General features: G+C 58.0%; 1 protein-coding gene across 2 annotated transcripts in view; it reads right to left on the bottom strand.

Annotated features, from left to right (window-relative positions):
• Positions 1–9388: 9388 nt before the first annotated feature.
• Positions 9389–16355, bottom strand: part of LOC104360302 (high density lipoprotein binding protein) — a 40905-nt gene continuing 33938 nt past the window's right edge. For both annotated transcript variants that reach the window (XM_032992628.2, XM_042797586.1), the window contains exons 23-28: positions 16004–16138; positions 15304–15447; positions 14928–15113; positions 13212–13328; positions 12618–12746; positions 9389–11891 (exon numbers count right to left, since the gene is read on the bottom strand). In XM_032992628.2, the coding sequence (XP_032848519.1) occupies positions 11805–11891; positions 12618–12746; positions 13212–13328; positions 14928–15113; positions 15304–15447; positions 16004–16138 (798 nt within the window). In that variant the 3' untranslated portion in view covers positions 9389–11804. The remainder of the gene's footprint in view (positions 11892–12617; positions 12747–13211; positions 13329–14927; positions 15114–15303; positions 15448–16003; positions 16139–16355) is intronic.

Genomic DNA, 16355 nt, shown 5'->3' with positions numbered 1-16355 from the left:
CGGCCTGGCGGAACAGCCGCTGCCCGGGCAGGGTCGCTGGGGGTTTTTCAACGCTGGCCCGGGAGAAGAATTGAGTGAGCGGATCTGCAGCAGGTCGGGGGGAGATGTCGGCGTGCGCCAGCCAGTGCGGTGAGCCTGGGCGGTACCTGGGAGACATTTCCAGGGTGGCCTCCAGTGCTTGCAGAAGAACGCAGCAATGAAAGGCGGGTTTTAAATATGAAAGCTGTTCAACAAATGTGTAGGTTTGAAAGTTCTCTGGGAGAAAAAAAAAAAAAAAAAGGCAAATTCTGGCTGTCTTTTAAGGAAGCAGATCCCTTTCCTCTGTTAGGGATCGGACCAGAGCCAGCAGCGATGGGGTGTCTGTGTTAGCAGGACACGTGCTGCTCGCTGCCCATAAACGTCAAAGGTTTCGCTGGGCCACCACCCATCAGAGCTGTATGCCATCCTGCTGCCCTGTCAAAGGCTAAAGAACCGTAACAAGAAAAAAAGGGGAGGGGTGTTTGAAAATTCGCTGTCGGTGGTACTTGGATTCATTCTGATCCGACGTGGATTTGGGTCTTTGAAAGAGTGGGGCGAATCCTTCCTCCTCCAGCAGGCGACTGGTAGTGTTAAGCAGGACAGTGCAGCCTCGCGGAAGCTTTTGGAGGTTCCCTGGGGGGCTTTTGCCCACCCGGCACAGCTCTGCTGTGGGTGGTGACACGGCAGAAGCTGCTGGGGTGACGCTGGACTTGCCCGGAGGCAGCCGCACCCCACCATGCCGCTGGAGGGGGGGTGGTTCACCTCGTCCCGATGCAGGGGCGGGTGGTTGGTGGGACCAGTTGCTTTGAGTCCCCCCCAGCCCCACAAGCTCTCCCTGGAGAGCGTAAAAGCCGCTTCTCGGCTGCTCAGGGGCCGTTACCGCTGCACACCCACGTTGTCCCCTGGGCTGCTGGCCTTGGTTGGCAGCGCCAAAACAGAGCTGGGTTTTGCCTCTCCCTTCCCCAGAGTTGCAAAAACCAGCAGAAACTTTTCTCTTGCGGGTGTGGGGTGAGCACGGTGCTTACCACTTCCCTGGCACCCTAAAATCCTTATGCCTTGGCCAGGCACCGGCCCCTCCAGGGTGCAGGCTAGGTCTGGAGCTGCTCGCTCAGCAGAGATGCAGGCCTATGTGCTCCAGATGTCAAAAGGATTTCTGGGTGTGATGGAGGCTTTTGAGGGGGTAGATCAGCCCAGAGCTTTTCAGGACGCACGCGTGTTTCCTCGGGGAGATTTTGCACTTGTCATACATTGCTCCAGCCTTCCCAGCTAGTCTGACCAGGGCTTTGAAAGGTCACACAACCCCAACCAAGTGAAATTTGGTGCTGACTAGCAGCCCCTTTGACCAGGTTGGACTTGTAAAGGGTGTGAACGAAGGTAGAATATCATCCAAAGTGTGGAAGTCTAGATGGGGTTGGTTGGCCAAAGGTGCTCAGGGGGCTGAGATGCTGGGAGGGATATTGGGTGCAGGTTGGCACCGGCCCTTCAGCTCAGCAGGGCTGTGCCCCAATTCCCGAGCGCGTCCTTGCAGCACGGCCAACTTCACCTGTGCTGTGATCCCGGGTGCGTCTTCGCCTCGTTGTGCAGGTCTCTCGCTGGCTGACTCGTGTGGCTCTCCAGGTGCCTGGTGGGTTGTCACAGTCGCAGGGCCACCTTCCCAGGAGGGACTTGGCCTTTCCGAGGAGCCCTGCTGGGGGCATTTTGGGTGGTGAAACACTGAGAAGCTCAGGCTCTTCATAGCACTTTTACATCTCTTCATGGTCTGTGCGCATTTTATCTCCACACTAACCAGTCCTTACTGCAGGAGCGGGAGGACCAGCCTGTTCCAATGAGTTCATTGCTTTGAGGCATGGGTTTCTAGTGGTTTTAGCCAAAGTTAGCAGATGTCTTCCTCCAGCTGAGTTGATGCCCAGAAGCTCTTCTATCAGAAGAGATCTGCTGGTACAGGCCGTCAACATCTCCCAAAAAGCGGCGCTTTTGGCCAGGAGCACGTGGTGATTCGAGAAACTGAGGCTGTCTGACGTTCCTCCTTTAACACCACCTGTCTTGAAAGTAATGGTGAAGAGCCACAGCATTTCTGAGGAGCAGCCTGATGTCACCAGAAAGGCCAAGGCCATTTCCTTGCTGTTTAGCAACGAGCTTGGAGCCACAGTGCAAAAGGCCATCGCTGTGGGCATGTCATGTGGTGGTGGTAATGGACCAGGCCAGCCCCCCCCTACAGATCTGGGGGAATGGGAATGCATTTATCCCACTCTGTTACTGATGGAGCCAGTTTCCCTGGCTGATGTGTAGTCCTTGCTGTTGGCAGTGCTGCTGGTGTCTTTTTTCCAGCATCTTTGGAGTGCAACCAACAAGTCAGCTAAAACACAGACATTTGACTCAGGGAGAACAAAACTGAAACAGCAGCTTGCCACTGATCAGTAAGTCTTCATGATAACAAAATACATGAATAAAGGACTCCTTTTTTAGGTGGAGGATGCACTGGAGGAGAAGAACTGTCTCCTTTCACTGCATGTGCAATTTCCTCCCTGCCTGGGTGCTGTTCATGCTGCTGCGACACTCTCCTGGTCCCTCCACCCCTGCAGAAGATGTCTTTCTGGCTCATTATTCAACTCCTGTCTGTCTGAGGCAGTATCAGCCGTGGTGTGAGGTTCCCATCTCCTACCTTAGCTTCTCAAGGAGTTTTCAGTTCCAAAACTGAGAGCTGGGGAAGCTTGGTTTCCCATGTTTTTTGGACGTGGAGTGCTTGGGCAGGGACTGGACCCAATCTGGGGTAGAAAGGACGTCCCTGGCTTCTCCGTCACTGGGTCGTGCATGCTGGTGGACATACCTTCAAGCTAGGTTGGTCCCTAGGGGAGGGTGATGGAAAGTCCTTCCCCACAGCGAGAGAGCTGACTTTTGAGAAAAGATGCAAGGGGATTGTTTCCCCACCGTGTCTTTGGCCAAGGTGGTGGAGGAGAGGGGCACCTGGGGGGGTTCAGGTGGTGATGTGCAGAGAAGACACTGCACAAGGCCACTGACTACGCACGTCTCCTTGTTTTTCACCTGGAAGCGTTCCCGATGGCAGAGCAGGGTCCCACATCTCACCATGTGTGGGCAAGAGCTGAGCAGCCGGCAGAGAAGGGAACGAGGCCACATTGCCAGTACCAGGGCTCTGATACTGCCAGAAGGGGTGGGGGGGCCGTGGGGTGTCCTTGTGCTGCAACTGGGTGCCAGTCGCCCGGGTCTGCTCAGCACCAGGAGGAAGGGGCAATGAGGGTTTGCCATGCAGTGGGAGAGGACCACGGATGAGCCCCACGGCAGCCTGGTGCGGCAGGACAGCTGTTGTGGTTTGAGCCTGGTCGGCAGCCAAACACCACACAGCCGCTCTCTCCCCCTTCTCTTCCAGCAATAAGAAGGGACAGATGAGCCAGGCTTGGGGTTCGAGATAGGACTGGGATGGGGAAAAATCACCCTCTATGGGCACGAGCAAAAGTCAGACTCGTTAGGGGAAGAAAAAAAAAACATACGTTTATTACAGACACTAACAACACCTAACAGAGTAGGACAGTGAGAAGCATTGCCACATCTTGAGAACACCTTCCCCCCACCCCTCCCTTCTTCCCGGGCTCAGCTCTGCTCCCGATATCTCTACCTCCTCCCCCAGTGGCGCAGGGGCAGGGAATGGGGGGGTGCAGTCAGTGCTGCTGCTTCTTCCATCTGTGGTGGGGGGAGTTTCTGGAACTTCTTCCCCCTGCTCCAGCATGGTCCCCCTCTCACAGGAGACAGTCCTCCTCAAGCTTTCTCCAACATGAGTCCCTCCCACGGGCCGCAGTATTCCCCACACTGCTTCATCGTGGGTCACCAACTTTATCCAAATTGATCCCCTCCCACAGCTGCAGCCCTTCCCGAGCTGCTCCGGTGTGGGACTCCCCCGCATGCTGCAATCCTCCCAGCACTGAATTACAGCAGCGGGGCTGCCTTTTCCCACAAGACCCCGGCCTTCTTGGGGCACAGCACCTTGATTATTCAGGCAGAAGCCACAGGCCATAAATCAGTGTCTGCTCCACCGTAGATCTCCATGGGTGGCAGGGGGGGCCGCCCTGCCGTCTCACCACAGGATACAGGGGGTCTCTGCTCCGGCACACCTCCCCCCTCATTTCTTCCTCCGTTCCTCCACTGACCTTGGTGTTCACACAGCTGCCCCAACTCCTCCTCACCAGTCCCACTGCTCGTCACCACGTCCCTTCTTAAATACGTTCTCGCAGAGGCGCAGCTGATGGGCTCAGTTTTGGTGCAGAGGTGGAGCTGACTTGGAGCTGGGGGAGATTCAAGAAGCTTCTCCCAGGGGGCCGCCCCGATAGCCCCCTCCCCTGCCACCAAAAAACTCCACCACTCACTCAAACCCAGGACAACAGCAGAGGGGCTCGCTGCAGAAGTCTGAGCAAGAAGGCCATTGAAGTCCCCCAGGAGGGTGGCTGCGGTCTGTCGCCCTCATGGCTGAGCTGCCCGGGGAATTGCTGTTCTCATTGCCCCGTATGCTTTATTCCCAGCCCAGCGATGCAGCCCTGGACCAGAAGAGCACAGCCAACGTCTTCAGCAACGGCCGTATGAGGCTAGGTCTTTGGGGTCAGTTCCTTTCCATCTTGGTGAGAAGCCTGGGGCTGGATGGGCCCCACTGGGTTGAGGAGGATGGGGAAAAGCCCTGGGCTCCACAGCTGGAGCTACCAGCAAGAGGTCCCGCTCTGGTCAGCAGCAGGTTGGTCTATACAGCACGTCCAGAGGCCATCAGACCTCCTGCAAGCCCCAGCAGGCACTGCCCTGCTCGGGCACTCAAGCCTTTCCCTTCTGCAAGTGCTCCTAAACTCACGTTAATGGGCTCTTCTAGCTTCCTGCCTCCCCCACTAGAAACACCCAAGCAAGGTGGCTGGCAGCCCCCTCCAGACTAAGCATGTTCTTCCCTTGTCGCTCTGTTTTACTCACAAGACAACACCCAGCCCCATGAGAGCACCAAGTCCTGCAGGAGAGGGACACACAGGACAGGGACGGTGCTGGGTTCTGCTGCCCTGGGCTGGGCATGAGCTCCCTTTCCTCGCCGCAGGCCGGCTTTGCTCTGGTGTGGGAAACAGTCCCCTGGGAGCTGAGTGGGCAGCAGCACAGCCGTGAGAATGGGGACGTGCAGGAGACTGGTCACTATCTGCAGGACCTGACAGAAGAATTTTCTGGATAAGCATCCTGTTGCTGGGATAAGTGGGGACCTGACCTCCAGTTTCTATCCCCCCCTGCTGTGATAACTGCAGCCTGGCTCTGTGAACAGGGAGGAGGGATGCCGTGCTGTGGGGGCCCTCGCACGGGCAGGGAGCCCTGGCTTGCGGGCAGCTGAGTTGGGGCGCGGGGTGGGATGTGCTTGTGTTCTCCTCCATTGGGTCAGCTCCGCCAGGCTGATCCACACCAGCGTGGGCTCACCCCGGTGCCTCCCACAGTGACCTGTCCTGGGACCAGGAGCCTCATCTCTGCTGTGATCCCCTTGCAATGCTGCTGCCGAATGTGCCCTGGAGTGTGGTCTGCTGCTAGGCTGAGGAGCTCCAGCTCTACGTGCTGCTGCAGGTGGGGCACAGCGGTGCCTCAGATTGCCAGGGCCAGGGGACGGTGCCCCCTTGCTCCCGGGTATCCCATGCTGAGTGGCCGGCTGGGCAGCAGCTTGCTGTGGGGCTCTGATGGGGTTTGCAGCCTCCTCACTTTCCAGTGGACACAGCAGTCCCCAGTCGATTATGAGATCCCACCTCATTCCCCTTCTGAACTTCTTCTCCCCTTGAAGAGCAGGCTCCCACCTTCGGCACAGCCCAGGCACTATTCCTCCCGGGCTTGGCTGCCGTCTTCCTCACGCTCCCTCCTCCTGGGACATTTCCAGGGCCCATGCAGGTGTTGCCCAGCCAGACCCCCAACTGGTCGACCAGTGCCCTTCGGCGGCTGGGCATCCCCCAACCCGATGGCCCAGGAGGTTCCCAACCTGCCTCTGGGCTACCACACCTGAGCCTTCAAGGCCAACTGGTGAGCGCCCCAAGAGGGACCATGTCAGGAGGGGGTGCCCAGCCGGGGGGAGGCAAGGCGGGGGGGGTGCCCCCCACCCTGCTGCTGAGCACTGGACTCTGCTGAGCTGCTCCTCCCGGGTTGGTGGGGAGCGATGAGCAGGACACCTCCTTCACCAGGTTGGGTCACTGTGTGCTAGTAACTCCAGAGGGGATTGAAAGGCTTGGGTGGAAACCCTCCCCCTGGCATTCAGCATCTGGGAATCAGGCTTGGAGCTGGGAGCTGGTAATGGGGATGCCCCCTCCCCATGATGGGGGATGGCTGTGCACCCCCCGCCCTCCCCCTCCTGGTTTTGCCCCCAGCAGCTCTGTGAGATCCTGGCCACAGCACTGCAGCCCACCCCAGGAGTGGGAGCTGCGGGTGGACTGGCTGCTGGGCGAGAACATTTTCACTCGCCGCCTTCCCACCGCAGGAGGCAAGACCCCGCCGTCCCCCAGGGACCCACCCTGCTGCCAGCCCCGCACCCCCGGCCAGCCCCTCGCCCACCCCCTGCCCCTCCCTGCAGGGTGCCTACGAGCTCCCCGGAGGAGCTGCCAGCCTCAGCCAGCACCAAGTCCTCTTGTAGTCCTGGTCCAGCTGCGGGTAGGGAAGTACCAGCCGCTGGATTACACCCGCAGGCGCTTCAGAGAGAAGAAGGCTGGCTGCTTTGCCTGGCTGGGTGAGTCCTGCCTGCCCCGGAGCAGCCCTTGGCTCTCCCAGGGAAGGGTTCCCTCAGCCTCGGGGTGCGGGGGTAAGGAGCACCCAGGGCAAAACTGCTGGCGAATGGTCCAACGGGGAGCGGTGGGAAAGGCTGAGCCCTGACAGGCCGCTGGCTTCTCCTTCCTTGCCCGAAGGCAGGAGATCCACGCCAGCAGCACTGGATGTGTGCCCTCTGCAAAAGCTGCAGCATGTTCGCGGTGAGGTCCTGGAGGGCAGCTTGAGGCTGGGGTGGAGATCTCCATCCCAGCGTTAGGCTGTGCCCACCCACTTCACTGCCCTCCCTCGGCCCCTGCGGCACCGGTGCTTCTTCTCCCACCCATCTTCCCACCACCCCTCCCTCCGCGGCTCCCAGGTGGCCCCTTCCCCCCTCCCTCCCGCCTGCCCCACAGCTCGGGGACCACCAAGCACTTGCCTGTCCCTCCCCGCTCTTCTTCCCAGATCTCCAGTTTGGCTTCGTCACCATCTTCGTGGCGGCCTGTCCCCTGGCTCCCTCCTTCGCCCTGCTCACCGACTGGGTGGAGATCCACCCGGGGAACCCGCACGTTCCCCTCTGACTGCTGGCAGCCTGGGGCCGAGCGGGCACAGGGCGTCGGCATCTGGTTCTCCATCCTGGAGGCCATCACTCACTTGACCGTCACCAGCAAGGGGGCTGCAAGCAAAGTAGGGGGACGTGGGGGCAAAAACCTCATTTGGCCCCTTGCAGGATGCGGAGTGATGAGGGGGAGCTGCAGAGCAGCGGGCCCACCTTTGCAGAAGGCAGCATGTGTGGTGGGAAGCCGTGACTTTCAGGGCTTGGTTTAGCCCCGCTCGAGCTTCACTGCGGGGTGAGAGCAGGACGCGGCGCCCAGAGCGGGAAGCTGCTGCCTGAGGCCGAGCACCCCCCGTGCCTGGTTTGTCAGGCTGAGGGCAAGGAGAGGTGGAAAGCCACCTCAGGAGCAGAGGAGGCAGGGGAGGGCTGCCGGTGGGGCTGGGGCATCCCCCCAGCTGCAGGATTTGCTGCAGCACGTTTCCCTGCTCCCAGGCCTTCCTCCTCGCTTTCGCCTCCCGTTTCCTGCCCCACATTTGCCGTGAGCACAGCCACAACAGCAGCCTGGGTGGCTACGGGACCTTCACCTTGGTGTGTGTGCCGTGGGACTTCGTCCTACAGAGCAACACCATGTGCAGGTGGGAGTCCCCCTCCCGCTTCACTTGGCTTCTTGCTTGCTTACGCTTGGATTTGCTTTCCTCTGCCACCGCCACGGCAAACGTTTCGTTTAGCACAGCAGCCTTTAGCCAGGTCCAGGCTGTCCACCCACTTTCCCGAGAGCCTCAGGGTCATCGTCGCGTTCGAGGTACCGGCTGCCGAGCCCTGCGAGGGGCCCGGGGCCCCGTGCTGGGGTGGGGGGGTGAGGACCTGCCCCCTTGGCCAACCTGCACGCCCACCCTCGCTTCCAGCACGTGGTTTTCTTTATTGGACCTGGGACTGTGGGACTGGTACCTGATATTCCTGAGCCCATGGAGGTCAAGGTGAAGTGTGAACCGGCCCTGGCTGAGAATGAAGCGGGCTGTGGCAGCTCCTCTGCCTCTTCCTTTAAAGCCTATTTTGCTTTAAACTTGTGCAGTGGCACAGGCGAGCAAGAAGCCCGCCCCGCAAGGAGTTGTAGCAAGCTCCTACTAGTGCAGGTGCCCGCTGCCTTTTCCCAGGGTTCGGGTCCTTTTGGAGAGCCAGGGGACGAGAAGCAAGGCCAGAAGCACAGAGCTGGTGGCAGGCAGGGACTGGGAAACCGTTTGCCAGGAGCTGCGCAGCGCAGCGTGCCCGAGGCCGACGGCACGGGGCCAGGACTGAAGGGCTGCTGCGCAGCTCCTCCCTGAGCCCGCCTGGAGCTGCAGGGCAGCAGGCACGCCTCCCCTGACCGGCTGGCACACGGGCATTCGGGGACAGCTATTGTTAAAGGGCGGGAAGGGACGCAGCCAGCTCCGGCTGTTTGTCCAAGCTCCTTGGCGTTACCACGAGGTTAATTCCACCGCTGTGCAAACGACCTGGCAGAGGATGAATTAAAGCAGGCTGGCCTGCGTCCCGGGGGCCGTGCTCAGCCCGCGCAGGGCAGCGCCTGCCCCCAGCCACCACAGCTCCGCTCGCAGCCTCCCCGCTTCTCCTGCCGCCCACCCGGGCTGGATGCGACCCCGGCGGGAGGGTTTGCTCCAGCCAGCGCCAGCGGGAAGGGCCGAGCTGCTGTTGGGAGGGAGAGAGCGATGGGAGCCACGGGGTGAGCTCGAGAGGCGCGCCCGTGGCCGCCCCCGAGCCAAGCTCGGCCCCAGCTGGTGGGTGCCGCGCAGCGGTGCCAGCCACAGCAAGCAGACACGAGGCTCTGGTCACCGAGGAGGGGAGCAGGAGGGACCGCAGCCGGTGCCCTCCCTCTCCTCCCCTAGAACACCTCCCTGCGAGGGACTGGTGCCTCCCAGCGCCCAGGGCGCTCGCTGCGTGAGCCTTTGCCTCCGCTGGGGCGTTGCGGCTGCAGAGGCTCGTGCCTGCAAGCTGGAACTCCTCACGCCGGGCTAAACCCAGCCAAGCGAGGACTTCCTTGGACCTCAACCCACCGGCAGAAATAATATCCGTGACACTCCAAACTGTTTCAGGTTTTATTTTAGAATTTATAAAATTCCAGTGTCATCCATACTCATGAGCCTTTTTACATGTTTGCATATAGTCTCCAAATTCCAAAGTTAAGGCCAAGGGATCATTGCTATGGAAACGTACAATATGGAAGACGTCAAAGAGAGGAAATGGACACATGCCACAGTCTGCTGCGGAAGGAGGGTGGTGGGGGGACAGTACTAGGTACAATCACTTCATGACCTTCTTTAGAGTGGAGGGTCGGGCTATGGGGCACGAGCGCAGGTGGTGGTGCCCCAAATGTAACTCAAGCCTAGCTGTGCAACTGGTGAGGGCACGGGGCAGGGCAAAGAGGGGAAGAGGTGGGCGATAGGCTTGGTGACGTAGGACAGACCTAAGCTACAGGGTTAATAACCATTTTCTGACAGACACGGATGGGAGGGTGTCACCCTAGCTCTGTCTAACCCACCCTGTCTCCCATGCTGGAGGCAGGGCCACCCTGTCCTCGGGGGGCAGATGGGGGCCCTGCAAGGGGCCGCGCTCAGCTTCAGTCATTTCTCAAACTCAAGGAGAGCACTGTGAGGTTTTGGTTCAAACTTCTGCATAGCAGCCTCTTCCAAGAAGAGCTGGCGCTGGAAGGGGAAGCGTTGGCATGTCAGGCCTGCCGGACAGAGGGAAAGGCGAGGACACGGGGCTCAGCTTGCCAGAGTTTTGGGCCTTTGCTCCACAAGCGGCACTAGAGAGGAGAGGCTAGGGACTCCTGCTTGTCCAAGAGCTGATGCAGCTGGGGTAGAGGAATGGCTCAGACTACAACCTCTGTAGGACTGAGGCAGGGGAAGGAGGGAACACAGAAACCCCACGCTCCCTGCCTCCCTCCACAAAGACGTGGTTTTCCTCTTACTGGCTGGAGGAGCTTGGACACACAGCTCCCTGCGAGCAAGCCGTGGCAAGGCCTAGGCGCAAGCAGCCCGGAGTACAGAGCACGAATCACCCTCTACTGCCCATACGATGGAGGCCCTGGGGAGGGCTCAATGCACCACGCCATCAGCCCCCCGGTGCCATCAGAGCAGAAGCCTGGCTCACCAGCTCTGCAGCCAAGGGCTGTGGCAAGGCTGCAGCTACGGCCTTCTTGAGGCCGAGGCCTGGTCTAGCTCAGCAAGCAAGTCCTACGGTTCTCTCCCGATTCACAGCCTGCCTCATCATCACCACACTCGGCTTCCTTCTGGAGGAGCTCCCACAGCCACTCGGAGACAAAAGGCTCCTCTTGCTTCTCCCCCATGCTTCTGCTCCGGGTGCCAGGGCAAGAGCTGCGACAGCCGCTTACCCACTTGCACCGAGAGGCCACCATCGTACTGACTTTTGAGGTAGAAAGAAGGCAATAGTAACGGGTGTCCCTACCGCTCACTCCTAGGTGCTGCAGTGGCAGCAGAGGACTGCAGCTTCTCCGGGCTGTGCTTCCCACCAGCTTCTCCCTGGCCACGCCACCGCAGCAACCTTGGCAGACCCAACTCTGTCCCATCCGGCAGTATCGTCCCGTGCCAGCCTGCCTGCCTGCTCGCGCCGCTGGGAAGGGTGAATGAAGGAGGGGAACCAGGAGGAGGAGGGGGGGGTGTCTGTCTGTCTGTCCTCACGCGCTGGAAGACTCGTCGAGCGAGCGTGCGGGCCGGGGCTGCGCTCGCTGGGTGCGGCGCGGGGGCGCGCGCACCACACGCCGCGCTGGGGGGGCGTCACCTGGCCGGGGTAACTGTACGCTGCTCTGGTCCCTTCCATCTCTGCTGCCTCTACAGCCTACTGAAGGTTTTGTTCCTTTAACAAGCACGTTTCTGACCTTTTACATTGTTTTAAGCTCTCCCCACAGTCAGCTATCAGCATTAAATGAATTTTTGGCAGTTAAAAGGAAAAAAAGTTGATTGCACTCTACAAAGGTAAAAGGTAAGGCCTGGGATAAACACAAAGGAAAGAGGGCAAACGTTTTGGCTTTAGAAAGTCAAGGAAATTTATTTCCTGAGGTCATGAGACAGGAAGTAGATTCCTAGCCACAGTAAAGGAGGTCTCCTAATGAAGGCGAGAATGCCTAGTAAGACATGCTCAAGAGAGCAGACTGCTCTGCTAGCGCTTGGGAAGCTGCGAGTATTAGCCACTTCGAGTCAATTATGAAGTTTCTAACAAAAACACATACATTTAGTGTTTGAATCTGAGTGGAAGTCTTGTTGGAAAGGAGGAAAGAATATCCATCAAGAGATGAGGGTGGTTCCTAGCCATGGTGACAGCTGAGGGGAGCAGGATGGGGTCTAGCACTCCAGACACCATTAGGAGACCTCTTGGGGCAATTGACTTGTGCTCCAGCCGCTGGGTCAGATTTCAGACAGAAGTATGTGGCAGGTTAGTGTCAGGTCAGCGGGCTGGAGGAGTTTCTGCTTCCAGGTCATTATCGTTTGGGTCCCCAAGGAAGAGTCTTGGGGGCCACTTGAGCCCCAAAGCTGGGGAAGTCTTCAGAACTGCTCATATCAGGGGCCTAGAGCAAACGAAAAGGGAACAAGTTAAGCTCCTGCCCTGCTGTGAACCTGCACGGTGTGCCCCTGAGCTACGCAGCATTTCTGATGTCCCATAAGCAGAGACAATGGGTGAGGGCCAAAAAAGATCATTATGGCCTGTCCAGGGTGGATGGCCAAGCCATCTAGAGATGACATTTAGGAGGGTGCAGATAGGAGCAAATGGCAGCTGAATCAAGGGCTCCGAGGGTCCAACTCAGTCACTGGAGCGGGGCCAGGCCCGTCCTGGAGCAGCGCCGAGGCCAGAGCTGCCCCACGTCCCAGCTCCCTGCTCCCAGCCACAACACAGCTGCAAACGTTGAGCCGGTTCTGTGCTGAGGCAGAGGAGTCAGAAGTCCCAGGGGCCCATCCCCACCCCTAGAACCACACGACCTGGCAGGACGCTTTCTGGTAAGGGCCCCCCCCGTTACCCAACAGCTCCCCAGTGGGGTAAGTCAGAGTGGGCAAGGTGTTTTGGTAGAAAGAGAGAGCAGTGCTTTAGAAGCTGAAGAGGCAGAGCCCAGGCCTGCTCTCCACTTGCACAAGCCACAGAGAGGAGGAGGGCTCTCCACTGCTCTCTCTGCCACCAAGGGAGGGAGAGTGCTCTGTTTCCCCAACCCAGATAGGAGGGCCAGACCTCAGAGTAAGTCCTTGGCAGAGGGTGCCACACACCCTGTTGCCCCCAGGCCCGTAGCAGAAGCAGCACTCACCTTTTCATTGTTGACAGTGGCCCAGGGGGCATCTCTCACCACGAAGCCCTTGGATGGGGCCTTGGACTCTTCGTGTGAAGAGGGCTTCATATACACCTGCATTGCCTCGTTGTCCACCACATCCGCAAGCTGCAGTGACACGGCCCAGTTGGGGGCAGATCCTGATAGTTCCTCAAACTGGTATAACATGCCTCCCCCCCGCCCGACATCCTGCAACCCATCCAAGGTCACCAGCCTGTTCTGCAATGACCCAACACAGTGTTTCTGCACTAGTTTGAGGGCCACCAACTCCTAACCGATGCAAGCTGAAGCAAGACAAGCATGTGCACATCCTGGTGATGTCCCAGCGTTCTCATTCACTGTCTCTCCTGGACAGTGGGGCCAGCCCTTGCACTGCTTCGGAGAGCACAGCCTGGGGCTCTGTGCCCAGCTGGGCTGAGGCACAGCTGCAGACGAAGGCTGACTGCCACCTACACAAGGCTCAAGTTCTCCGATGCAGTGGTAGAAAACACCACGGAGAAATACTTCAGACATCCAGCTCTGTGGCAGAGAAAATCCTTGCTAAGCCCCTGCACAGATTTGCTGAACACTTACATATTCCTCCTCCAAGTTCAGGATGTGATCGATAGCTTCTTCCACATTCTCAGGGAGTCCTGTCACAGTCACACAGTTGGGGTCAGGAGCTCCACTCTGGGGAAAGCGAATATCCACCTGCAACACAAGGAACAGGACGGGATTTACATCTGCACATCTGAAAAGCCACAGACTCCCCACGACCCTCGTCATTAGATTCCCAGAGAAGCCCTGATCTGTGCACTGCTGCAAGTCTGGTTACAACCTCCATAGTTCAGACGCTGGGGGGTGCACTAGAATACACTTGGCCCTGAAGCCTGTCCCATTCCCCCGAGACGAACAGACTCTGCAGTAATGACCCATCTTCCAGAAGATGCAGAAGAGGGTTGCATTTCCAGACAGTGTCCTCACACTGCTGCAAGCATTTTCACCATCAAGCCAACAGCATGAAGCACAATAAGCTTTCTGTCTTCTTCACGGATAGAGTAATCCTGGCTGAAAATCACTTTACAGAGCTGGCTTAGTGTACTCCATGCACAGCCACTGAGGTCTCTCACAGCTTGCCTTCCAGATGGGTGCAGAGAAGCCACACAAGACAGGACCAAAACCAAAGGCCACTCATTTAGCAACCAAACAGCTTGTTTCAGCAACTGAGCCCAGCTAACATCACAGAATGGTTCAGCTTGGAAGGGACCTTAAAATCATCTAGTTTCAACCCCCCTGGCCGTGGGCAGGGACACCTTCCACCAGACTACGTTGCTCCAAGCCCTGTCCGACCTGGCCTGAACACTTCTGGGGCAGGGGCAGCCACCACCTCTCTGGGCACCCTGTGCCAGCGCCTCACCCCCCCCACAGGGAAGCTGAACGTCTCCGAAGCCTCGTCACTCTGGATTCACCTTCACTGCTGCCCCTATAACGAAGCATGCTGCTACTGCCACACGCTGTCACTGGCAAAGGTCCTGCCCCTTCCCAGAGTCAGCTGACTTTGTCAAATCTGGAGCCCTGAGATTGCATCAAGATTCCCCAAAATCAAGCGGATCAACCGTGGCTTAGAGACACAAAGAAATACAGAGGATTTCCTTCAGTTAAACTTGAGCTAAGGGGTTCTGGGCACAGCCTCTTCCCAGAACCCCCAGCAACAGGCCTGGATGTCCACTACCAGTAATCCCAACAGCTGACATTCTCTCGTAACTTTCTCTCTTTGAAGACCATCTGGATCCCTGTCTGCAAGAAACCCACTAAAAGGGCTGCACAGAGGGACAGAGCTCAGTGCTGTTTGCACAGCTAACCCAGAGCACCAAGGAAGCATTTCCAGGTTCTTCTTCTGGCTGGGCTCCAGCAAGACAGGGAGAACCCAGCTTCCTCCTTTCCTGGCTCCCAGAAGAAGAGTGACTCACGGCTCAGGTCATCTGGGGATGCTTCAGCTGGTGTCTGGGTGTGGTGTCCAGCTAGCCCAGCTGCCCAGGGCATTCCAGGGTGCCCTGGCCTAGGGATTCTGCTCACATGCTTGTGGTGACAGAGTGGATGTGAGCAGGACAGCACTGACGTTTCTTTTGCCCCTGTTCCAGCTTAAGGTGCTCAACAGGCACAAGAGACAAGGACCACCAGCTGTGAGCCTCATGCTCCTGAATTCAGTCCCTAGCACCAAGCTGCTACCAAGCTCTTAGCACAGGAGCAAGCAGCACCACTGGCCACCCAGGCCCATCCCAACCCGTGTCGCATCCCTCTCCTGCTCACCTTGAACTCATCCATGATTTTGCGGATGGCTTTACCACGTGCACCAATGATGCGTGCATGAACACGATGGTCCAGAGTCACATCCTCAGAGATCATCTGCTCCAGCTCACCAACAATCTTCATGATGGCATCCCTGGCAGCCTCGGCATTCTTCTCATAGCCAGTGATGGTGATCTGGTCTTGGGCCTGGGACACAGGAAGACGTGTGAGAGGTCATGCTCATAAGCAGCTGGGCAAGCCTTCTCCCTGCTGATCGCTTTTACCCTCCACTTTATGGAAAGGCAGTGCAGGGAGTTCAGAGCCCTAGAGAAAACGCCGTGCTTCCTATGCACAGAGACAACCAGAAGCCCTCTCTGCGGCCCCTCTGACTTCTCACCTGGCTTTCATCATCCTTGTCAGGAAACTGGATGTTGACCTCATGTTCTGTGCGTATCTGGGTGATCACTGCTCCCTTCCGCCCAATTATTTTCGGGTGATACTTGGGATCCACAGTGACTGTCAGCTTGAAGCTTCGCAAGGCCTGGAACAGGAGAAGCAGAGTGAGATACAATAGCAGGGAACACACCATGGCTGGTCAAGTGATGTCCACCTAAGTCCCACTGTTTCCTTCTGGCTTTGGAGATGCACGGAACAGGCTCTGCAGGGTCATGCCGGAGTGTACGTGGCTCTAGCAGAGCACCAAAGACATCCATCTGCTGGGGCCTTGGGCTTTCACCAAGTTCAGCAGGAAACTACGAGTAGTAAAAAACCATCCAACTCATCCCTCACCTATTTATTCAGAGCTGTGGTAAGGATTCAGTGAGAATAAGTACAGAGAGACTCCTAGCAGAGTGAGGTTCCCACTCTGCAGTGCCCCAAAAGTACGTGAAGCCGTGAGAGAGCCCTGGACAGTCCAAAGTTACCTAAAGTAGAATCCCAAAACTCTCTTTTGTCAGTTCATGTTAAACAAGTTACATTTGGGCACCCATTTAGGAGCACTCCAAGGGGTTCCAGCAGTCTGCGCGACTTCTGAAAGGAACACCCAGAGGCTGAAACCTTGTTTGGTTGGAAGGAAGACAGACAGGCACAGGCCTTACCCGATCCTCTTGTTCAGCTTGCAGCTCCTTCACTCTTTCCAGCAGCCCAGCCTTGGCACGGTCCAGGTTGGTAGCCAGCCCAGTGATGGTGATGATATCAGACTGCAGCTCAGGAGCAGGGACCTGGATGTTCACCTGGGTACCAAGTAGCAATTACCATTTTGTACCACTTGCGATGCCTGGTGCTGCAAGCTGGCATCTTGCTGATCACCCCTACTGCCATGCCAGGTTTCACCCAGAAGACAGACCAAACCACGGAATGGTTGAAGTTGGAAGGGATCTTTGGAGATCACCTGGTCCAACCCTCCTGCTCAAGGGCCACCTTGAGCCAGTTGCCTGGGGCCGTGTCTAG

Source organism: Tyto alba, unplaced genomic scaffold (assembly GCF_018691265.1).
Source record: "Tyto alba isolate M040663 unplaced genomic scaffold, T.alba_DEE_v4.0 Super-Scaffold_10, whole genome shotgun sequence".
Classification (NCBI taxonomy): domain Eukaryota; kingdom Metazoa; phylum Chordata; class Aves; order Strigiformes; family Tytonidae; genus Tyto; species Tyto alba.
This window is presented reverse-complemented; position numbering and strand designations above follow the sequence as displayed.